This window comes from Pocillopora verrucosa, chromosome 5 (assembly GCF_036669915.1).
Source record: "Pocillopora verrucosa isolate sample1 chromosome 5, ASM3666991v2, whole genome shotgun sequence".
NCBI classification, from domain to species: Eukaryota; Metazoa; Cnidaria; class Anthozoa; order Scleractinia; family Pocilloporidae; genus Pocillopora; species Pocillopora verrucosa.
In genome coordinates this window covers 26310347-26335501 of record NC_089316.1, presented here as the reverse complement: position 1 = coordinate 26335501, position 25155 = coordinate 26310347, and the positions used below count along the sequence as shown (strand labels likewise).

The following is a 25155-nucleotide window of genomic DNA, read 5'->3' as shown; positions in this document are numbered from 1 at the left end:
TGGTTCGCACTGGCTAGCACCTGCTTAGATTGGTAACAATAGGAACTCAAACTATATAAAATTATTTTTTGCCGTCTTATTTAGTTGTAGCTCTTCACTTCGCGTTGCCAAAAAATTCCGTAGCATATCAAAAGCGCGCAGCGCTCCTTTCCAAAGTTCCTTTGGCTGGACGTGATCAATTGTGCAAGGGGTTAGGAGGGCACTGTAATTAACTGATAGATTTGGCGCCAGATTGATGCTTAGCGGGAGGATTAGAAAGCTTCAAGACCAATATGGTGACGATAGCGAAGAGTGCTAATGACGTCATGAAATTTCAGTTCACCCTCGTGACAAATAATAAGTAAACAAATGGAGGGCAGTTCGCTTCAATCTTTTGCGGTTTAGATGGCTAAAAAATGTGTATAAAAAAACTAAACCAAACAATTTCACGAGACTTCCGAAATGAACAACAGAGCACTTGATCATAATGCTTCCAATCAACTGAATTGACCTCTGACTGCATTAGCCAAAACAAAAACTTTCATGTGGGTCCAAAGCAAAGTCAGAAGAAAAATTAAACATATCCAGTTATGGAAGTTAGGCAAGGCCACACGGCACGGGGCTGCAGGCCGAGTGTTTTTATTGTTTTACTGTTTTCGAATAGCTTCTCAATCGCGCCTCAGGAATAAAAGAAAATTTAAATATTAACGAATTTTTCACATGTCAGCAAGTTTGTTGTTATGAAAAATTGTACTGATATGGATGATTTGCCTTTTCAGACGCAGAGGGTACTGGTGAAATTGGTAATTCGAAGAGTTCTTTTAATCATTTTATGACCTCTGCCTACTTTAAGAATTGTAAAATAATTAGAGAATGATGTTTTTTTTTGTCCGTCAATATACAAGCTTTTTATAACTGAATCAGGAATTTCAAACATCAAACAATAAAAGAAGCACTTTTTGGAGTACTGTTGCAAATGGCCTTTTAAAAATAACACATCAAATGAAAGTAGCAATCATTTCCCCTTAGTTAATCCTGACCCCAAGAGTGAGCAGCATCTAATTTCTCCTTAAAATATCACTCCTGGTCACAATCCAAACAAGTTCTTGATTGTTAAACAAATTCTCCTTGTCAGCACGTTAGGAAATGTATGAGAATAGTATGGAGAATGTACATACTGATGTTAGTGTAAAGGGTTAATGCATCAACACACACAACAGCCAGTTTGCAGTGAATCATGGGATGAGATTAGCAATCAAGAAACTAAACAAAAGGCTTCTACTTTTACACTTTAACTCTCATGAGTGATCAAGACAGAATTTCTATTTACAACATCAATACAATATCAACCAGATAAGAGATGAGAATAAAGAAAAATATCAATTTGGGGGTAATTAGTTGATCCAATACTAAATTCTCTGAACTGATATTAAAATAATTTTATGGTTGACAGTAAGGAGAATTACAAATTTGGTCTGGGAGTTACAGGGTTAAATAAACATACTGTAAAACCTAATAAATACAACACAAACAAAGGAAATGCTCACATTTCAGTCTTTTAAATTTTACCCGTAAAACATCTCTTTTGACGTAGAAGTCTTCATCTCACTGAAAATAAATTTAATTTAACCCTTTTACTCCCAAGATCTGATTGTTAATTCTCCTCTCTAGCTGCTACACATTTCCTTGTGAATTAGTTATGATAACTTGGTGCTAGATCAAGATAGCAGCTTCTACCTGATAAGTTTGAATATTCTCATTACCTGTTTGCTGAATAATGTATGGATATTGTTGGGAGAAGTTTTATGTTAATCACTTCTGGGAGTTAAAGGGTTAAATATGATGATGTTTTGAAGTAAGCTAGCTTTAATTCATTTTCAATACTTAGCACTTTGTTCATAAATTGAAGTGTAAAATTAATGTGTAAAATTAATGTGTAAAATTAATGTGTAAAATCAATTTTAATCCAAGTAGTCATCAAACGAACCCTTACGGCCTTTCCCCTGTAAAAACTGTTTTGCTCCCTCAATGGAATCCTTCATGATTTGCAGTTTCACTCCTTTGGAGTATTCATATGTCAGAGCATCGTAAAAGGAATCTGCATTGAATGTGGCATAGAAAACAGATTTGCGGTCTGCACATAGTGCCTCTCTTGGAAAGCGAACCAACATTTTTGCAAGTTTGAGAGCTTCTTTGACTGTTTTTCCTTTGGGAACAACTCTGTTAGCAAGGCCAATGCTAAGAGCTTCTGTTGCATGTACAGCACGGCCTGTCATGATCAGGTCTAATGCACGTGAAAGACCAACAATGTATGGTAACTGCACTGTACCTCCATCCACTGTAGGCACACCTTTGTACAATTATAATATCATATGTTAATAATGCTGTTTTGTCAAAGCAAAAAGGTACAGTCTGTACTCAAACCTATTAACCCACCCAGCCAGAGCTAATTATCATGATTGCATGAAGTAACTACAGTATCACTACTTCCCCCTAGATGGCAATATCACTACTGCCTTAAACAGCCGCACATTGCCACTGTACTAAGCCCTTTTGCCACAATTATAGAAGATTTTTTCTTTCAATGTATGCTAAGGGCTGCATAGGTTATCTGTTAATGCTTTTTATTAACAAATCTTCTGTTGAACATTCCCACGACTGCATCTTCTGCAACAACTCTGAGATCACACATCAGCGCCAACTCCATTCCTCCTGCAACTGCATGTCCCTCAATGGCACCAATCACTGGTTTAGTGAGTTTCAATCGAGTTGGGCCCTGGACAGAGAGTAAAAACATCTATATATTATCAGTGTGCGAGATCCCTTGTAGACCTCTCACCAGCTTGCATTGTTCAACACCTCATACTTTCCTTGTATTTGAAGAAATATTTGTGCCAAATCCCCAATATTAAGGGCCTGTTTCTTTGCCATGACAAAAAAGGACAGGGATTTTATTTAAAAGCTACTCATGTCACCTTGGGTGATCATGCATCTCACCAATCAGTAATCATGCAAAAAAAATCATTTTTCAAGTTATTGATCTGTTTTTCACAGTAGTATGATTTCAATTATTTTCAACTCAATGGAATCAAAAAAGTTCCTATTGTGTTTTAAATAATTCTTCAGAGCTTGCTCTCAAGGTGGACCTCTGAGTTAAAACAAAGAATGGGGAGTTGAGGAAAGGAGATGCAGAATGGAAAATGAGTAATGGGAATTGGAGAATGGGAAATCAAGAATGGGAAAAGGAGAATGAATGACCCTTCTGTGATAAAATACCACAGTCCAGTTGTTCAAAGAGCTGATAATACTATCCATATTGTACTCCTTTCTCTTTGGGAATTCTCTCTGTGTTTATATTGGCATCCAATTTTACTCACAAATTAGCATTGTTAATCAGGATAACATGATTTTAAGGGTTTTTTAACGGCAATATTTCATGGCTAAATTGTTCAGCAAAGCTATTCCCTTGAAATAGTCACCGGATGAAATAAGGAGAACAGGAAAATATCCGAAATATTCCAATATGAAAGAGTTCTTTTTCTTCCACATCGCCGCGCTTCCATCATAACCCCTACTACTGCACCAGTGGACAAACGATCAATGAATGCAATACAAAACAAACTAGAAAAAAAAAAACAGAACGAAACAGAAGCCTCCCATTTAAAAAAATTGAGTGTAATAGAATTCTATAGATAGCAAAAAAGATGCCAAGTTTTCGCATAATTTCAAATAATTTTTGTATTTCGTATTTTCAGTGTCTGTCATAAACGTAAACATTGTAACGCACCATGGGACCGTCTCCTTCTCCAGGGGGGGTGAGCCATCTCAGGAACTCATCAGGACCCCTGGTAGATAGATATTCTAGATCATATCCTGCACAAAACGTATCTCCTTTCCCATACAACACAGCCACTGAACTTTCATCGTCGATCTCGAAATGTCTGAACGCGTCTGCGAGCTCTTTCGCGGTCTCTGCATCAACCGCGTTGCGCTTCTCGGGTCGTGCAATCGATACAAGGAAGATCTCTCCATCTTGTTCAGTCTCGACAAGACTGCTGTTAAACCTTCTGGCTGCAGCTATCAGAGAAGGAATTTTAAGTACGCGCTGTCGAAGAAGAAGCGTGAGTGTCATTTTCCTGATCAAACCCAGGAATCCGGAGTTAAACCTGGGACGGGAAAGTTTCTAGAGCAACTGTAAACCAATCAGATTGTTCCATTTTGAGTCTTCGAGAAAACATGGCGGTGTGTCATCACTTGCATCGAGCCAATTTTCTTCAAATGCGTAGAGATCCTCCTGCAACATATTTTTCCTCGCGAAAACGAATGATGACAAGTCAATAAAATGAGGGGTTCCAGAGAAGAAAAAGCGGATTCAGCCTCTTCGGGTGAAGACGAGGAATCATTGAGAGAATTGGTGAGTTTTGACAAAGTTTAAACACTGAAGACTCCTGTTTGGGAAATTTGTGAACTTTTCTCGCAGATGCGGCAAGGTCTTATGGCTAATTCTCGTTAGGGTTGCGTTCTATTTTAATACTTGTTTTGGGTTTTTCTTGAGTGATGCTTTGTGTTGTTTTGATCGATATAGATTAATAAACATCGCAAACAACAGTTGTTTACGAATCTGCGGATAGCTCTGCATCAATCTTTAAACATCTTGTTCCACACAACTGAGTCCTGACCTATTATAATCACAATGATATAGCCAGATGTTTCCTTTTTAAACCTTCTTTTGCTCTATTTTCCTGCTGTTCCAAGTTATCGATTGCATTGATCCATTAAATCAGATTTTGCACCCGACATTTTAATATTTTCAAGCTCATTTAGTGTAATTAAGCAACGAGTAAATGCACTTAAAAAAAGGATCACATAGAAATGTAACTTAAATGTAACTGGCCACATGACTCGTTTCGTTTTGATAACCTGACATGCAAAACAGAAAAATTATTGTAATTTATGCACTAATTAAAAATAATTCAAGCTGTCATGATTAAATAAGGTGAACAGTTTTTCATTTAGATGTGCTAGCTGGCCAAGTAGTTTGTCTCAATCATCTAAATTGCAACATGGAAAAATTTTGTAAAAATTTATGTACTTTCATTAATACAAGCTTTCTTAATCAGGGGGGTGATCAGTTTGTTATTGAGATTTACCAGCTTTGCATTGAGATTTGCCAACCCAGGGGTATATGACATTTTCAGGCTTTCAAAATCGCCTGCTGGACTCCTAACATGGCAGGTGGGTCAAACTCCTGACCTGAAATCAGTGGGTAAATGTCAAAATCCCCATCTAAGGAGGACCCTCCCAATCAATTTCCAGTAGGTAGCTTGTCCTCCCCCCTCCCACTTCAATCCTGGGGCAAATCATTGGTAGGTGCATTTATCTAGCAGTATCACTCACCAAAAGGAGGTCGAGAGGGGTGAAATGGGAAGATCCTTTTAGAAGAGAGAAGAGGTGTGCTGGAGGTCTAGCAATTAGTACCAGACCCCTGATGAGCATCTCCCCCACTCCTCTCAAATCTTCCTTCGGGCAGAAAAACATGCTTTCTGCAGCACTGTTAATAAGGGCTTGCTTACAGGCAAGCAAATTATGAGATGTTATTTGCTCTGCATATTTTTTTGCTTATGTGACTGGGTATTTTTTGTTTTGTTTTGTTCTTTGGGAAAGAAACAAGCAATTCAGGCAAGCAGTAAAGGAGCAAAAAAGACCAAAAACAAAAGTCAACTTCATGAACTGGTAACTGATTTGATTTTGTTTAGCATCACTGCACTCATGCTATGCACAAATAAAATTAGACCCAAAAATGAAATAAACTTTTACACTCCAATATCAGTGAGCATATTCTCTATACTGTTTTTCACACATTTTTTAGGTGCTAATTAGGAGAATTTGTTGAAAAATCAAGACTTTCTTTACTTGGAAATCATTCCTTTATTCTTGTGACCTTAACATGTGATTTGTGGGTGATATTGTAAGGAGTAATTAGATAATAGACTGACTCACAGAGATGGTAAATTGTGGGCTCAGGTGATATTGTAAGGAGTAATTAGATAATAGACTGACTCACAGAGATGGTAAATTGTGGGCTCAGGTGATATTGTAAGGAGTAATTAGATAATAGACTGACTCACAGAGATGGTAAATTGTGGGCTCAGGTGATATTGTAAGGAGAAATTAGATAATAGACTCTCACAGAGGTGGTAAATTGTGGGCTCAGTCATTGAGAAGGCAAGATATTATTCATTGGTATAACCCTAAGTAAGAGATTATTACAAGCTGTAAACCTGAAGAGGAGAACTGTGGAAACATCATGACAACAGTTTCATCAAATCATTTTATCTGCATATAATTACTGCACTTGGTTTTTCACTCAGTTCCATGTTACTGTCCTTGTTTGAAAGTCTCACAATGAAGCACAGATCATACGTTCAAAAATACGTTTAGTTGTGGTGAGATAAATGAATGTTTAATTTCTTGCTGATATTATTGTCAGCATGATATACAACTAAATATCCATTCAGTGGACATGTTTTAGGGTAATAATTAAAGAACAAAAGCATTCTATTTTCATCATGCAAACCACCTTAGAAAAAGCTTTTGTTTAAGAATAACATTATTTTGAAATAATTGTTTTTTTGGTGAGTTATCGTGAACTTCTTTGTAGTTTTATTCTTCATTTCTGTAAATGTACCAAAAACCTTTTTTCTGTGGTGCAAATGTTTTGTCTTCAGGATGTCTTGTTTCTCAGAACAATAATTAAAATTATTGCTTACAGAGTAGAACCAATCTTTTTAAATCTATTTTTGGTAGTATTGATACTTTGCTGCATTGAGGTGCATGTTATTTCAAAATATTTCAAAACTTCATTTCACAAAACAAGATACCAGTATGTCCATGTGTTCAAAAATTATAACAGCACAGCAATGGGCAAACTTATGTTACATGGTATGTGGAGAATTTCTAATATTCAGTAAAGATGTTTCCTTCAAAGAATTTTGCTGACCAAGCTGCCAAAGACTGGAACAGCCTTCTGATTAATTTGAAAGGAACAAAGTTTTTTTCCATTTTCAAAGAAAAACTAAAAACTTTTTTAAATGGGTTTAATTAATTTTAAGTAATTTCTTCTTTGATATTCAATTCATTTTTATTTTGAAAAAAATTTTCACTCTGTTTATGTATCAGGAATGTATGTTACTTTTTATTCATATTTGTTTCATTTTATAACCAACTAGGCAATTAATTAGTCATGGAGGGTCCCACTGAAAAATGCCTCGGCAAGTTAGGTCCCCTCATTAAATATCATAATTATTGTCATCATTATTACTACTTTCCTATTTCTGACTGTAAATATATTAAAATCATAGAATTATTTGAACTGCACTGAAGAAATGAATATGAAAGCAATCTTTGCAGTTATAAATGCTACTTAGGTAATAGTGGAAAATTAAGGCCTGAAAAAAATTCACTGCACAGGTGTCGCGCAGGTCATGGGTTCACATCCCATACAGACCTGAATTTTTTTCAGGCCTTATTTTCACTAGTTCTTTTTAGTAATGAAGATCACCTTCATTTACATTTCCTATTTCTGCTATATTGTGCTGTAAAATGTAGCTTGGAGTATGATGCAGATTACTCAGCTTTCCCTCATGCTGAAGGGTGTCATTTGGCACGTTCACAACACAAAGTAGAATCTCTATCAAACCTTGATTTGAAATAAGCTTTTTCTTAACCCTTCCAATCCCAAGATCTCCCTAGCAATTCTCCCCCTGTCTGCCACACTCTGCTTATAGTTTTTAGTTCTAAGAATGAATTATTGGATAAAACATTTGGTTATTTCCTGAAGGATATTTTTCTATATTCTCATTACTTATCTGCATGAAATTGTACCAGTGCTGTCAGGAGAAAGTATGTCTTGGTCACTGCCGGGAGTGAATTGGTTAATAAGCAATTCTCTTTTTTTTCATATAGTGCACAGTAAATGGGATCAAATTTGAAAAGCTTCAGAAAGGAGCAGGAAAGAATGTTGCTAGTCTGGAGATGTTCTTCTCTGGATTTCCCAAGATTATTGGTATGGAGAACTTCCCAGATCTTCAAAATTTAACTCTGATGGGACAACAGATTACAATGCTGGAGAATCTGGACTGTTTGCCAAACCTTACAGAGTTGTGTGTGTCTGAAAGCAAGATAACTGTAAGTACAAGTCAAGATTGAATTCTCAAATATTTATGGGGAACTTAAGCAAACCATGCCTCTATTAAAAAGAGAAAAACATGAAATCGCCAAAATTTGCAAGGTCTAAGATTGGAAAATCCTAAAGCAAATTATTAAAGTTTCAAATTGGCAGGATTCAAACTTGTGCCTCCCAGAAACCACTAACTGAGCTATAAAGTCACACATTGAGAGGAAGGTACATTTAGGACAAACATCTTCGGTAGACACGATGTCTAAAGATAAAATTCCTCCATTTTAGAAATTCCCCAACTTTTTTTTTAGGTTAAGTGGTTGTTGGTATGGTTATTGTGAGAAATTTTGTGATTGGTAGATTTAGCTGAGTTGACTTAGAGTGATTGGTTGCTTCAACAGCCAACTGTCCAATTACAGCCAACTGTCCAATTACAGCCAACTGTCCAATTACAGCAACTGTCAGATTACACTGTCTGATTACAACTGTGCAGAATGACTTGTGAAAAAGAAAGCAGTTAACTCAATAATTACAAGTTAGGAAATTATAATTATGATACTGTTATGAGTACTATGGATTTCTACTTTCCAGGCTATCTCTGACCTTGATGGCTGTAAGAAGTTGAAAAAGCTGTTCTTATATGACAACAAGATTACAAAGATTGAGAATATTTCTCACCTGGAACAGCTGAATGTTTTATGGCTGAACAACAACAATATCATTGCAATTGAGGTATGAATTTAAGGGAGTTCTGTTATCTGAGGGACACATGAAAAGAGGCAATGCACGTATAGTCTCGCTTTTGAGTTGTGTTCGAGCTCAGAATTTTTTCTTTCTTCCATATACAATACAAACTCAAATTAACAGTTTTTTTCTTTACAGCATAGCATTTAGTTATTTTACAGTCTCTGTCTCTATTATAAGTCTGACTGATGTGCATGTATTGGTCAGTTCTCTTTCAGTAAATATATGTTATATACCAGTGGAGGGAGTCCATAAAAAATTATGTGAAATAACTGGTCCTTAGGTCTTAAGTAAAGCCCAGGGCCAATTGCAGAGGGCTGTACTCAAGACCAAGGCATCAGTTTTATCCCAAAGAGACTGACCTAGGCTAGTGGATAACTTATTAACTCATTTCTTCTGGTTTGCTCTTGCGGACCAAGGTTTAGCCAATCAGATTCAAGGATTTAAGATTCTGACCTGCTGTGATGCCTCAGAGAAAATAAGAAGTAACTGTATTTTTTTTGTTTAGGGCTTAGAGAAGCTTCTTTATCTCCTTGATCTGAACTTGGCAGGAAATAAGATTACAGAAATTGGTGAGCAGTAATTGAAATTTAATGTTTCTGCACAAATCAATCATTTTCTAGTTTTGACCTCCATGCCTTCCTATTCATGATGAGGAATTACACTTTCATGTACAGTAAATTGCATGAATAACATTTCACTTTTCATGTACAGTAAATTGCATGAATAACATTTCGCTTTTTTATGTACAGTAAATCGCACGAATAACATTCTTTTCTTTACCCACAGGGAATTCTCTCAATGGAAACTTAAATCTAAAAACCTTGAATTTGTCAGCAAATTGCATTGCATCCTTAAAGGTAGGTGTGTCTGAGGGTAAAAATTTGTTGTGTTCTTCAACTCTTTAATTCTGGTCAGTGATCAAGACAGAATTTCTCTTTACAATATCAATACAAGATCAGGCAGACAATTAGTGAGAATAAAGAGAAATATCAGTTTATACCAAATTCTCAAAACTCAAATTGTTAGAATTTTATTTTATTTCCATAGCATGCCCCTGGCCCTACTTAGTAGGGCGTGTTGCTTTGAAACATGCAATACTTGCTGCGCAAGCATAAATCAATTCAGCTGCTTACTCAGTTCAGATCAAACATTTAATGCATTTTCTAATGGCAAGTCTGTATTATCAGATGGGAGGCAGAAAAAACTGGGTCGATCAATTGCTGGTGCAGGGAATAAAAGCCTTTATGTGTATGTGCAATGGGTAGGAAGCTCTGAAGGTGTGGCAGAAGCAACTGAAGTTTTTTGTTGCATTACATGTTGTAGGATCTTACAAACTTGTCACAGCTGCCATGTTTGGAGTCTCTAAGTTTAAAAGACCCTGTGTACGGGCCAAACCCAGTGGCTTTGCTGTGCAACTACTCAACACATCTCTTGTTTCACCTGCCAAACCTGAAAAGAGTGGACTCCTACAATGTGGACGATAAAACACTGAAGGAACTGGCCGAGGTATGTGAACCAAGAGAACTGGTTTGACTTTATCCACGAAACTAACCCAAGCAGTTCTATGATCTCCACAACTGTTAAGTTGTCAAGTTCTGCTGATGCACAGTGTAACAACAAAAGCGTTATCTTTCTAACTCGAAATACTTTTATTTTTGAGAGCTACGGTAGTAGTAGGTTGAAACTAAAAATATACGTCAGAGGTCAGTTAAGTAATGAAGATAAACAAACTACAAACAAAAAATGAATTCAAACAAAGCGAAACGGAAAAAATACTTGGATTGATAACGCTTACTATGTAACTGCAAAATAGAGAACTGCGCGAAGCGCGACTTTAGGTGAACTGACTTAAAAAATGATTAAGCGTAAAAGAAACTGGCTTTAAATACAAGAGGACTGCGAAATAGCGTGTGGTATGAGAAACGAGCAAAAAGGTGTAACTGACGCTGACAAACTTACCAAGAAAAAATTAGGAAAATATTTAGAGCTTAAGTATGAAAAAGTTAAGAGCTAAATAGGTAATTACAAATTACACAGAAATAATTGGCAAGCGCTTAGATCTTACATACAGGGTTCCTGGAAAACCTGGAAATTCTTGGAATTTTATTTTGAATATTTTGCAGTGACAGCATTCGCTGTTTAAGAAAAAAATTTCAGCTTTATGACAACATTATTTACATGCATATTATGTTAAGGCCCAACAGGCAGCTTTCAGCTCTCAAATTCTCTCTTCTTTTAGACCACAGTGGTTAAGAAAAAGATGTATTACAACATGCGCGTGAAGACGATGCAGAGAAACAAGGCTGACTTGCTTTTCAGACTGGAGACTGAGAGAGCAACTCTTCAGGCTGAACCCAGGAACAGAATGCTTAAACTCTTTTCAGCCGTCAAAGATGTATGTTTACAGCGATAAATAAGAAATTCTTAAACATATTGTCATACTTTTATAGGAATGTGCAAGAGGCCATTTTACAGTTGTGTATTTAGTTGCCAAGCCTTTGATTTAGAGTGAGGCTGAAGGTGACTTTGTTGTGATAGAGACCAGTATCTAGTTAGCATGATAACAAAGTAAATTTGCATTTGAAAAGCAGCAAGGTTTGTATCATAACAAGGTCAACCTTAGCCTCACTCCTGTTCAAAGGCTTGGCAACCAAGCACGCAACTGTAAAATGGACTATCGAGTTTCCAAAGTAATCCAGGATTACTTTGTTTTTGATTTACTTCGCTCTGTGATTGGTCCAGAAAACTCGTGCCACGCTCTCAACCAATCAGATGCAAAACTAAAACCATTTACGACTTGGTCGCCCGCGTTTTCCCGCGCTTTTGGCAGTTTGCTTTTTACTTTGAGTTCTCATTGGCTCTTTAGGGTTGTGATTGGCCGTTGTGATACGCTATCACATTCATCTTTAGAAGGCGATAGATTGTTTTAAGGATCGTTATTTCCCAATTTTTTTCCTCACAGATAGAGAGAGAGGTTGAGGAACAAAGAGAGGGATTGTCATCATCTTTTAAAGAAAACAAAAATCCCATAAGTCCTGTTGCAGGGGACGAGGGGAAGAAAGAAAACTTGGAAGAGAAAGAGACCCTAGCGACTGATACAATGATGTTCTTACAGACGCTGCAAAAGAAGAAGGAAGCACTGCTGAAAAGAATTTCGAAACTACAGAGACAGCGTGAAGAGTAAGAACTCTGTAAAAATGTTCGGTTCTTTTGTGTGCTCCTCGATCTAAATAATATTTCTCACAATATCACACAAAATCTCAATATTTCCACACAAGCTATATACTGAATAAATTTCATTTCAGTGGATAATGCAGTACGTTTTGTTAACACTTATCCGCTGGACAGCGATTTATCAGTTGAATGGCTTTCTCTGCATTTCAAACATCTGGAGCCCTGGAGATTTCTGCGGCATTATTGACACCGGATCTGTTTGTTTGTAGGTACAAGTCTTGCCATGATCTGGTTTTTTCAAGGTTCTGTGTTGGAGACTACTTGGTAAGAATTGATACTCGTTTATAATTAATATCGTTTAATTAAACGCTTCGTCAATGGTATCAGAGGCTAAGTGCCGTTCAAATAGCGACAGAGGAGGAGAAAAATTTCTCAGAAACGAGGGAGTCACCATGGAAATCAAGCCACAGTTCACCTTTAAGCAGTAAGCAGCTGTCAACACAACACTGACAAACCGGGGGAGTGGTGGGGGAAAAAGGAATAAAGTGCGAAAAGCAAATTGAACACATAGCAAAAGCCGAACAAAAGCAAAACAAAGGGCACATAGCAAACTTCCCCCTCCCCCTACATCCCACCTCACCTCTGTGTGGCTTTATAAGTAAGCTGTATTGTAAAACTGGCCTCGTTGCCCTGGCAATTCAAGGAAATGCTCGTTCCCTTTCTTATGTATTAGATGACAATACAATGCATTTCGATGGAGTGTTGTAAAGGCAAAACCCAAGGTTAGCCCTACAGCCAATCGGAACAAACTCAAAGTAAAAACAAATGAACTGCCTAAAGCGCGGGACAACGCGGGTGACCGAGTCGCGATTGGCGTTAGTTTTGGATCTGATTGGTGGAGAAAGTGGCGCGAGTTTTCTGGACCAATCACGTGGCAAAGTATAGCAGAATCAAAGGAATTCGTGATTTCTTTCGACAATTAAATTGTTAAAGGAAGCTCACTTGAGTTCTTGTTAAATTTCAGGGTTTGGGAATTTCTGGTATCAAGGTTCACAGGATCACGAGAATCCATAACAGAATCTTAAGAACGAGATTTGATGATAAACTTGACCTGATATTGGACCGGGATGATGTTTCGGAGCTAACCCAGTATGTACAAGTGAACACTTGAGGAGATGAGTTTTTTTGGTTTTGTTTTTGTGTATGGTATCAAATGCCACAATCTGATTTGTTTTACTGCAGGCTGGATACGTGTATCTCTTTCTGCGGTCACGGTAACGCTTTCGTGAGTTTTAGAACATGTGGTTGCAAAAATTGAAAGCAGTTATCTGTTCAACTTGCAAGCAGGCTTTAGCTCTAGGACGCACGTTTCTCCACCCGTGGAAAGGTTCCTTACTTCCTGGAGTTTTCTTAGTGCACTGTAAACACGGTACAATAATGTTATGAGTTTGCATTAATATTTATGTTAATTTCTACGACGAACAACATTACATCTGATATAAAAATGCAAATTTGAGTTCACTCTGACCCCCAACTAGCTATTGTTAGCCTTTCTATATTCCAGATTATCCTGACAAGCTCCGGGTTTACGCTCTGCCTTTGGTTTTAGTTATCAGGTTTAGGTTTTCTCAACAAGTGTCATTTTCTTGAAAGACCAAAACTGTTTGTAACGCTTAGTTTTCAAAAGGATAACATCTGCAAGCTGTCAAGTCAGAGAATCGCACAAATTAACTGACTTACCTGTTTTGTTTTATTTCGTTTTTTTGCTGTTTTCTGACTTAGTCGATGTTTTTCTTACAATTTATTGGCTAAATGGCATAACGACTTGTATAAATAAAGGTTGTTGATTTCTATTGACTAGTGATGTACCCCAGTTACACCCTCTCTTCAGCCTTCATTACATGTTCTTTCACAACATACTTTCAGGCACTCAATGTACGCAGTGTTGCTGTGATTATGTGTAAAATGGTTTTATATCCTCTCTTTTGATTTCCATTTTAGGTATAACTTATGGATTTAATGTAATGCTTTGCAACGTCCCATCCCATTTACAGTGTTTCGAATGCGTTTCTCTCGAGGTAAGCTCGATTTAATGTGCATGTGTATGTTGTGGCCTTTGATTAGATGCCGTCGTGCGTTGAAGAAAATTTCTTTTTATTACCTGGGGTCTGTTTAAAGGACGAATAACGCCTTCCACTGGAAAAATCACCATCCAGTGGATAGCATTGTATGTTATCACAACACTTAAAGGCGAATAGTGATTCATTCTGTGGATAGTGTTATCCACCCGTTGAACAACCAGGGCCTGGTTTTTTGGGAGTTTTTCTTCTCTTGATTTCCTCTATCAAAGTGATTTTATATTAAACGAATCATAATAAAAGTAGGTTCATTACAATTTTTCTGCCTTTTTTTTCACAGGTGCCCGTCTGGTTATCTACAACAACTCTTGCAATTTGCATTCGTATTGTTTAAATCGGGATCCTGTCTTTTTCAAGAACTCTCAGTTCCTTGTGGATCAATTGCATTGGTTGGATCATACAGGTATGTAAATCACCCCAAAACTGACTTTTTTGGTTTGGCCATCTTTAATCTTCGGTGTTCATTTAGCTATGCTCTCGGGTCTATCCCCTCTTACTAACCTAATGGCACATTTCACACATTTATTGAAGCACATTCGACGTAATATTTTAATCTTAACTTTGTCAGTACCAATGCAAAGCAATCGAACATGCTTTTTTTTCTTTTTCAGGTTACTCTGAGGCTTACAACCTCTCCCGTTACCCTCAGTGGGACACCTTAAACAGTCAGGCAGCAGAACAAGCCTATTCAAGCTTGAAGTCTTTCAAAGGATTCTTGTCATACATAAACGAAAAGAACTTCATGACTCATTGTAAATTTTTCATTTGGTATCGAAATTCACTACGGCGTAAGCAGCTCGAGTCCTAAGGTGTAGCAATGTAATTTACGATAAGTTTTATCGGATGAATAATTAATTCGACTGATTTGAACAGGTCGGCGGCCGCTGCATAACGAATTGTCTCTAGTCTGTCGATACATTTCAGGCTTTATCTTGAATGAAAATTGACCTTTACTTAAGTTTCTTTCAGTTCCTATTTATTAACAACTTTGGTTTTAAGCGTGGTAATACAGTGCGTGTGTAAATTAATTTGAACAGGCCGGCCAATGCAAAACGGCCTGTCTTGTTTTTTTTCGAACATTCGCGCCCTTTTCAATACCTTTCTTGTCTGCACCTTGAATGAGAATTAATCGTTTTGAAGTTTCTTTTAAGTTTGTTTCATTTGGCGACCGTTAATTGGGAATTTGAGGCTTCATCTCATAAAGTAATTGTTCTCTTGTTTTTGTTTATTTTCACATTTCGGCATTTTCTCGCGCAGCGTAGAAATGATTTGATTTCTTACAGTTTCAAGACTGGTTTCCACTCTCTGTTTTGCTTTGATTTTTCCGCGTTTTGTTTTTTGTTGTTGCCGTGAGCTAATTTTGGACACCTTGAGTTCATTTTATTTTATCGGGAATTTATCTCACTGCGTCTCAAGATCATTTGAGGTGCCGTGAGCAGATTTGGCAGTGTCACAAAAGTATTTAGTTTGGCCGTAGGCAATTTTAATTCAACACTGATGATCCACTAGAAACTTTACTTTTAATATTTTAGCCGCTTATTTACCAGAATGGACAAAAATTTTCTAAACTAAGTAAACAATTCATAACTGTGGGGCTCCACTTTTAGGCTTGCCGAAATTTATATATTAACAAGACTAAATGATAGAAAATAGTTTCTTGCCTTTTGTTTCCCTTTCTTATCAAGATATTAGTAACACTTGACTGACTACAAGGCTGTTCCATTGCAATGTAAACGATTCTCTTAAGTCAGATAAAGTTTCAACTTTTTTGTTTGCGTAACGTAATCATTTGGGGTTATTTCGAGTAATTTAAAAATATTTATCAAATGAGTTGAGCCTTTTTTGTGTTGCGGTTTCATTTAAATACCCTTCCAGTTTTGGTACAAATGCTTTTGATGGATAGATTTACCGCAGTAAGGAAACAAGGCTGCATAGAAAAGGTTAATGGTATTGGAAGTTTGAAGACGAAGAATTTTTCTCATTGGTTTAGAGAAGAGACCTGGTGTAGCACCTAATAATTATTTCATTTTGAATAACTTAAGACGTATAACCACCAACTGCTCTATTGTTTTCTTTAAATTTATTCCTGTTATTGAGGGTTTTAAATAACCAAACCACCGCACTATTTGTATCAAACATAAGAAAGTACACGATAAAATACGCGAAGTTAAGAGCGGACTGGATTCAATTTCCTGAAGCACCTAGATCAAAACTTTCGCCAGTTTGATATGTGGTGTGTCATGATGATGTAATAAAACCGACAATCGTGTTTGGCAAAGTGAGCCTAAAACTATCAATGAAGTTGCTGCCGAAACACGACTACTTTGAAAGAAAATTGAAGCTCTAAAATAACTGAGATCCTCTTTTTCCATGAGGAACTTGATTATGCTCTGAAAGATAAGAAAAAGCGTTAACTTTTTAGGCAATTGTGACTTAAAATAACTTCCGAAATAAAAAACGGTTTGCAGTGTACACCATCTGGAAATATAGCATACTGGAAACCTGTCAACTCAAAAAGTTGCACGTAAAACACTGGCAAGTTTGGAGGTGACCGTCACAGATGAGGCTTGTCATCAAAAACTCATTTTTTAAGCTGGAAAAGTCGCGGTAAATAATTGAAAGATTAAAATATGACAAGTCTTCAGATACTAAACCATAGGCCATGCCGTTCTAGAAACAATTTCAAATACAATACTTCTGGGAGCATCACATCCAGTACGCACTGGAACGTAAAGTATCATCCATTTTTACTAGAACGTTGAGGACGATGTTTTCACTCAGTTTTGTTGGGGGTCCAAATCCGCGGAGGGGGTCCAAATCCGCTAGCGTATTTGGACCGGGGGGGTCCATATCCGCTAGCGGATTTGGACCGGGGGGTCCGTATCTGCTAGCGGATTTGGACCGGGGGGTCCAAATCTAGGGGAGTCCAAATCCGCTGGGACACCGGGTCTGTAGGGCAAGATCTTTAGTACGTGAAGTAATGATAGGCATTGCAACTGTTGTCATGCGGTCAGCCAATGCATCAACCTGTTTGTTTGAAAACGAAAGGATCACAATGTCAATAGGAACCAGATAAAAAAACGCAAAGGTCGCTTTACTTTTTTGTTAGTTTTAACCACCGTGTATTTGTGTACCATGATAGCCGAAAATCGCGAAACTAAACTAAACTAAGGCTGTGCGAGCATATTGTTTTGCTTTCTTTTTTTTTTTGCGTTATGCGGAATAATGGCATTCAAACAATCAAATTTTAAAGAACACTGAAAAAACGAAATTACGTCGCAAAGCAACTTGTCCCTGCACACAATCAGTAGTTGTCCATGTCCTACAATCGATTCTAAGTATCGCAATTCTTTTTGTTATATTTTTAAATCTACAAAGGGAATTACCGCGTGTCCTCCGAGGGTACAGTTGCTACCAACCTCATCAAGTCTCGGTGCGATAAAAGACGATGTTTGGTGTTCAGTGGTGGCCTTAATGAAGGTATACTTTTGTTAATTAGGAGTTCTGTTGTTAATGTCTGAAAATGAAAGGAAGCAATGGAAACTTTAACCTTTCATTTAGATTTGATAAAATCTTTAAAATAAGTGTATCTTTAAACGTACAAACCTTCAAATACGCCTTCGTTAGAAACCGTAGAATGCTACCTTGGTTTGAGTACACCGATCTACAAAATATAATAGATAAAATAAACAGTTCGCTACGTTTAAAAACATTATAAACGAGCCAAAACAAAAAGCAGCAGAGAAATTACAGTGGAATCAAGATTTTATGGAACATTCAAGATAAACAAAACTTTGTTTAAATAATAAGGTAGCTTTAGGAATCGGGGTTAAGTTGCAGTGTTCGACTGAGGGAAGGGAAACAGAATTTCAAGGGTTCGAGTTATCAAGAGGTTCGAAAAATAGGGATTCCACTGTACACTCACATGTCGTGGCTCCGATATGGGTGGGGCAACGTGCAGCCATAATCCACTATGGTGGAATCCTTGGCCTCTTCGAAAGAAATGTCCAAACAAACGCAGTGGTACCACTCAAAGCAAGTAAGACACTGCACCATCTCATTGCGACTTGAATGTTGGGTGTTAAATCCTCGCCAAAACACGCAGTGCACCACACTTCCATGGCAGAAGGGGGCATATATGGTTGAAGGTGTTTCCTTGTTCTGTAAGTGGCAGCCAGATGATGATGTGTTGTACCATACAGCCCCAGACAGTTCGCAATGCTGTTGTATCGGTTTCTTCAAAAAGCCGGCAGCAAAGGTTGCGTGCAAGAGTTCTTAAAAAAAACTGCAGATGTCAGTATTGTAATGCCAACTTGCCTGGAGAAACGAGCTGATAACTGGTTGTAATGAGATGATAAAGATATGGAATTGACTCAAAAGAATGTGAGCCAGTCCTCAAAACGAACAAGTCACAAGTTAGTTACCTATATCAGTAAAATTCTTTAAGGCATTTAAGACTTGCCTTTAGACACTTTTTAGTTACTTCTACAGAGAGGGTAATAAGTAACTACAGGAATGGTTAACACGACACTGAGATGACTGCTACAAATCTTAGCTTATTGGACAGTTGTCAAATATGATTGAAAAACGTGAGCACAAAAAATCATTGTGTAATTATCAAAAGTGATCAAAGGATTTTGGGTTTTGCAAGCAGTCAATGAAACAAATGGAGTTGATGAAAAGAAATGAATTGACATGAATGGCAGTTAGTGTTTAGAAGATAAAGAAAAAAATCCCAACCTTATATTGCTTGCTAAGTAATCCAAGAATATCAAAGTAGCAACTTTCTCAAACGGCTGGATTAACATATTTCTGTATAACAAGCAACCACATAAACAAGCACCTAAAGAAAGAACTAAGAAATGAATTTTCAAAGACTAATTTAAGATTGATTTATTATGCCTCAGTCTCAGCTTTGAAAAGGAGATCCAGAGGTTGACCTCTGTTAAAGTTCACTTAAAACATAAAACAGGGACCTTAAAATTGTACACTAATAAGCTTAGCAAACATATTAAAAACTAATAGGTTGTTCTTTAACTGCATCAACAATGTGGTCATAGTGAGCAAGACCATACCTTGCTGAACCCAGTCTAAAAATTTCGCCGTCACTTTCATGTCCAGACATGACTATGGATAGTGAATTATAGAAGCAGTTTCCATCCAAACTTGAGTAGAATGACTCCAGACCAAGCTCATAAATGGACTGGTCAACATAGGTGGAAAGTCTAAAAAAGCAATAGAATAAGAAGTTAATAACAACCAATACAATAAAATTTATAAATGAAACTAATGATAATAGTAACAATAATAATGATGATGATAATAATTTATTGTCCCAAGTTAATAACTTTTACTGAACTTTTTACCGCTCAGGAAGTCTGCACTGATTCTTGCTGTTGATAAACTGACAAGGAGAGATCTTTGAGAGATGTTCCAGGATGTGAGGAGATAAACTTGAGTCCACCTCCCAAGGCAATGTGACCATGCACCATTAAATGTCCCTTGCAATTTGGTACTTTATGATTGTATGGATTTCAGTCTAGGAAAGGAAAAAACACCTTGCATTAATAGGTAAATCACAAATTGGTAAACAAAATAACATTCATATTTATAGTCAAAGGGTGTTAATTAACTCTCATGAATGTTTTCCCTCACGATGGATTCCTCATTAAATGCCCCAACCCTAATCATTAAGTTGAAAAAAAACTTTTTGAACATCAAACTAAAGAGTTGGAATTGGCCTGGCATTAATGGACCCTTAAACAAACAATATCCACCTTTTGGAGTTAGTAGGACCAAACTGCTTGGACATAGCCTCCTCCCCAAGCTTCTAGCTAAACAACTGGTATTAAAACTCTAGCTGACAGCTGATCAAATGACATAGAGAATGTTTAGGAATGGTAAATTCAAAACAAAATACTTGCATCCTAGACTAGATTAATTGTGAAATAAATAAATAAAATAGTGTGTTTGTTCAATTGTTTGCCACACATACATGCACAAAAAAGTAATGAACAAAATGAAGTTTAATTAATAACAGGAAGCTTACATCTTCATCCAGTTTTCCTAGAATACTCAGCATCTTTGATGTTTGGATCTGATTCAGTTCACTGCAGGTTTGCAGTACAGATTGCCATGTATTACCACAGTAAACTGATTCACTTCCAAATTTCCTTTTTACAATGTCCTCAAATACAAGAGGAGGTTGAATGTGACCTTCAGATGTTGCAAAGGGAAGATCACAAATAGTAGCAGTGACAGCAGGTGTTGATGAAGGAGCAGGAGGGCAAATGAGGCTTGCAAAAACTTCAGGGGCAGATGAGGGAGGATCAGAAATAAAAGCAGAAGCTGGTGTTGATGATACAGGAATAGGAATCACAGGACTGTGAGCAGAATCATCTACTTTGATGTCAACCTCTTAAGGCTGCTGTTGTTGATTCCAATTTCTGTATGAATGCATGATTGAAATTAAATCCTTCAGATGCGGTCGCTTGTTGCTATTATTCACATCTGTGAACTCAACTTCTTCAGGCCACCAAACTGATCTGCATGCTTCTTTCTCCCATCCAGGCTCAGATCTCCCAACCTGAAAATACACCATGTATATTCTGCAAATCTACAGGAAAATTGACGGTGGGTGCTTAAATTTTAACATTTAACAACTGCATTGCTATTCAATTTAGCACTTTAAAGAAACAAAATTGTGGGTTATAAGATTAGAATAGACAAATTGCATAGCCTTTTAAGTACATTACCCCCAAAACTGTTTGCATTTGTGAAAAACAAACCGTTTATCCAGTTTTCTTTCTTAAATTTCTTTACGATCTTTTTTGACTGCCCTAACAACCATTTTCCTCAGATCTACCACTCTAAATTGCACAGGGTCTTCTGATGGTATAAATACCACGCGATCACGATTCTCTGGGAAAGTCTGATATGCTCATTGCAAGAAAATAAAAGAGCAATGGAAGAATGAATGCCAACGCCGAGAAATATACTTGCTGCTTTTTGCAAAATATAATAAATCAGAACAATAACGCGTTTCTTCCCGCCATGATGAATGGGCCATCATAATATGTTGTGTATGTGTCGTGAAGTGTACCAGCAGCTAGTGGTAATTTTCGTACCTCCTTTAACGGGTCATAAATATGGCCACCGAGTCGGGCGCTAGACATAGAGATAATCAAAATGCCTTTCGTATTACCGACGTAAAAAAAAGAAAGAAATTATTGGGTAAGGTTCTAAAAATTCCAGAATTTAACGAAGAAGATGATTGGAGGCTCGGGATACCTCTTGATATTCACTAGGAGATATTCACTTTATTTGTAAACAGTGGATTTCCATGGAGTGACTCTACTGTGGGAGGTATTTCAAAATTTATGAAACTAAGTACAAGGTGAGCTATTACCCTGATTGGATGTAGATCAAGGTACATACATACTCAAATTTGTTGAAAGGAACCATTAAGAAGAAACATATACCCATGTAATCAATACAAGTTTCATTTAACATTTATGCTAACTTTCAACTCGTCCATCGATGAGTGTTGTCGCTGCTGGTGTTATGTGCTACCTAACTATGGATAAAAGGCTGGTTGAGGTATTAAAAACCATTACCTTAGCCACATATCAGCCTTTCCTTTTTTGATCGTGATTGACTTTGTGTACAGTTATCCCACACTGTCCAAAATCATTCATTGTTTAGTGGTGTCTTTGACATGTACAAAATTTAACGAACAAAATTCAGGACTTCTCGTATACAGAACAAATGGTTTGGTCCCATGCAACAAAAATGTAACCAAAATCTTATGGCTAAAAAAATTATGTAGTCGAATGCTTTGGAAAACAGAAAGCAAAGTTCTTGTATGACCTAAGATCTTGTTCAAATGCTTACTGTTTTGCATGTGAAAGATCTGGATCAGCAAAATTAGAGATTCAATCTATAGAACTGGACTTGAAGGTAGTCAGTTTCTTAAATTTTTATACTGACCTAAATTTAGTCTTTGTTGAGTCATTTGTGCATTTCATTTGGAGCAATATTGGACAAAAATCTCCCTTTTTATTCCAAGACTTATGCAAAAGTCACTGATTGGCCAAAACCTTCTTGTATACTTTTCCAGAAAGTGAAATCTCATGACTGGTATTGTGTTGCACTACAGTTTGTCTTTTTGCTGTTGAATGACAATAAGGTGCTTTTCTTTTTGATGAGATGCTATTTAACCCTTAAACTGACTCTCAGATCAAATTTGTAATTCTCCTTTCTGTCAGCTATACAATTCTTATCATGTTAACTCAGATAATTTAGTATTGAATCAACTAATTATCCCCAAATTGATATTTTTCTTAATTGTCATCACTTACCTGGTTGATGTTGTATTGATATTGTAAGGAGAAATTCTGTCTTGGTCACTCATGGGAATTAAAGGGTTAAAGAGACATAAGGTGTAGAAATTGATTACAATTAGTCAACCAGAGCTTTCAAGTCCATTTGCTGGCAAAGAGTAAGATCTCATGGGCATCATCTATCAAGGGTGGGAGGGGGAAGAGGGTATGGGGGCATGTTCCCACAGAAAATTGTGAAAAAAATGAAATAGCTGAGATGTGCATTCCTTTAATCTGAGAGAAAATTCTGTGGTTAAAAAGTGTGTGACATGAGTGCATAAGAAACAACTGAAGGAGTAAATTATATTTGGAAGGATAATTAATTTTGTAGGTACTTAATGAAAGTACCTACAAGAATTTGTGGTGGCAGTTTGCTATCGCAAATTCAACCAAATTAATACGAAACCTTAAAGGGGTGAGAAATACTGGCTTCAGCATGAGAGTGTAAGATTGAATTTGTTTCCATGAGTCTCTCACTCAATGCATGAGACTTGAGAGCTTTGAATCAACTCAACACATTTTGCATACTACAGCAATTTTTGCTGTTGTTTTTTTTATTTACCCAGTAATTTACAAGGAATTCTTCAATTCATGCCATTTATTTATTAATGGTACTGTAAATTTTTAGTAGGTAGGGAGGTTCATTGTAAAAGGAAATGACAGGATGGGGGCTGGAAGAATAAAATAACATTTCAATATTCCAAAAAGAAAAAAATTTCCAAACTTGAATGTGTCTGTTCTATCTTTAGAATAATGTTCACCAACCAAGTGTCAAGCATGAAAGCAAAATCAAAAAGTGGAATTTAATACAATTAAAATAGACGAACTGTATTTTCAAGGGGTTTAAAAACAAAGAGACAATTGTAATACTGTAATCAATGCTGTCTCCACTGCCTTTGGTGTAAACTTCACCAATAACTTTTTTTTTTTTGATAAGGAAAATCCCTTGAGGAGGCTTAACACTGTTCTAAAAAAACAGCTCAACAGAATTGCCCATTACTCCTGCAAAAACAACCTCAAGTCTTTAAAGCCATCCAGAAGTACTGGTTATTAACCCTTTAACTCCCAGATCAAATTGGTAATTCTCCTTAATCTCAACCATACAGTTCTTATAATGTTAGTTCAGATAATTTAGTATTGGATCAAATAATTGTTCTCAAATTGATATTTTTCTTTATTCTCATCACTTATGTGGTTGATATTGTATTGATGTTGTAAGGAGAAATTCTGTCTTGGTCACTCATGGGAGTTAATGAAGATGCATTTTCCTCTAATGCTTTGTAAAATGTTCCTCTTTATTGGAGCAATTAGTGCTACAAAAGAAAACATAGTTAAGCACATCTATTTCATCATGAAATGGCTGATCATTATACAATTGAACCTGTATTAAGCTGCACCATATTAAACAGTTACCCTGTAATAAAGCAGTCACTTTTCAGTTTTTCTCTCCTTTATTACTGTAATTTTCACCTCTATTAAGTGGTCATGGTCATCTTTGATTGAGTCCCAGCTTCCTGTTTTTATTGTTCTCAACTTGCATGCATTGAACAATCACTTAACCAGAACCTCTCAAATAAAAATAGGAATAGTACTTTGAGTTCAAAGGTGCTCAACATATTGCAAATTATCTAATTCTGTTGGGACAAATATCATGCACAAACATTACACAAGTCAATCAAAATTTGATTGAAGGGTTAAGGGGGCTATACAGAAATCTTTCTGTTGTCGTCAGTTATCATTACTTGACCATTTGATATTGTTATAAAGTCATGAGGAAAAATGTTTTAACACTTTGAACTTTTCACTCTCAAGATCTCATTAATAATTCTCCTTACTGTCTGCAGTACAATTCTTATGATGTGAGTTTGGAGAATTTGGTTTTGGATCAACTACTAATTTGCAAATTTATATTTTTCCTTATTCTCATCACTTGTCTGTTTTATATTGTATTGATATTGTAAGGAGAAATTCTGTCTTGGTCTTCAAAGGTTAAATCCTAAGAGTGACCAGCATCTAATTTCTCCTTGCAGTAATACTGCTCAATCATCCAATAAGATCATGAGAATAAAGGAAATGATCACCAACCTAAGAAGCTTTGATTGTTAAACAAATTCTCCTTGTCAGCACCTTAGGAAATGTATAGAGAGTTGTATGGAGAATATACTTACTGATGTAATGGTGTGAAGGGTGAACAATCTCTCTTTGTAGTCAGCAGTTGAGATGCTATGATTTTCTTAGAGCAAGAGCATCTAAAGTATTTCTGAGCAATAATTTTAGATAATTGCAGGGTTTCTTTCATCTACGGCCTAATGATAAATTTAATTGTTAACTTGATAAGGGAAAGTTGGTTTTCTTTATTCTTATCATTTTTTAAACGTTATTTATTATTTCCAGTCAACAGTGACATGTGTAGGCTGTGTTTCCAAGGACCTGATGAAGAAATTTTTGGAAAATTCTTAAAGGATATAGATACTGGTTTTTCAGTTCACCAGTATTGTATGGTAAGGAATGATTCCTTTACAAATTTAAAATTTTTTTGCATGTAGTTCAGCCCTCT

At 36.6% G+C, this 25155-nt stretch overlaps 2 protein-coding genes and 1 pseudogene across 2 annotated transcripts; 1 reads left to right on the top strand and 2 right to left on the bottom strand.

The window, feature by feature from the left end:
- LOC131775252 (uncharacterized) overlaps positions 1–25155 on the top strand; it is a 62657-nt pseudogene that overhangs the window by 30826 nt on the left and 6676 nt on the right.
- LOC136280994 (enoyl-CoA hydratase EchA19-like) lies at positions 568–4273 on the bottom strand. The gene is made up of 3 exons (XM_066167099.1): positions 3767–4273; positions 2612–2755; positions 568–2330 (listed from the first exon to the last, which is right to left on the bottom strand). Exons 1-3 carry the CDS (start codon positions 4109–4111, stop codon positions 1941–1943), a joined length of 879 nt encoding a protein of 292 aa, XP_066023196.1. The 5' UTR covers positions 4112–4273; the 3' UTR covers positions 568–1940.
- On the bottom strand, positions 16283–21266 carry LOC131768345 (uncharacterized). The gene is made up of 9 exons (XM_066167098.1): positions 21006–21266; positions 20267–20803; positions 19584–19756; positions 19293–19442; positions 18958–19060; positions 18143–18491; positions 17824–17881; positions 17604–17734; positions 16283–17244 (listed from the first exon to the last, which is right to left on the bottom strand). Exons 6-9 carry the CDS (start codon positions 18271–18273, stop codon positions 17220–17222), a joined length of 345 nt encoding a protein of 114 aa, XP_066023195.1. The 5' UTR covers positions 18274–18491; positions 18958–19060; positions 19293–19442; positions 19584–19756; positions 20267–20803; positions 21006–21266; the 3' UTR covers positions 16283–17219.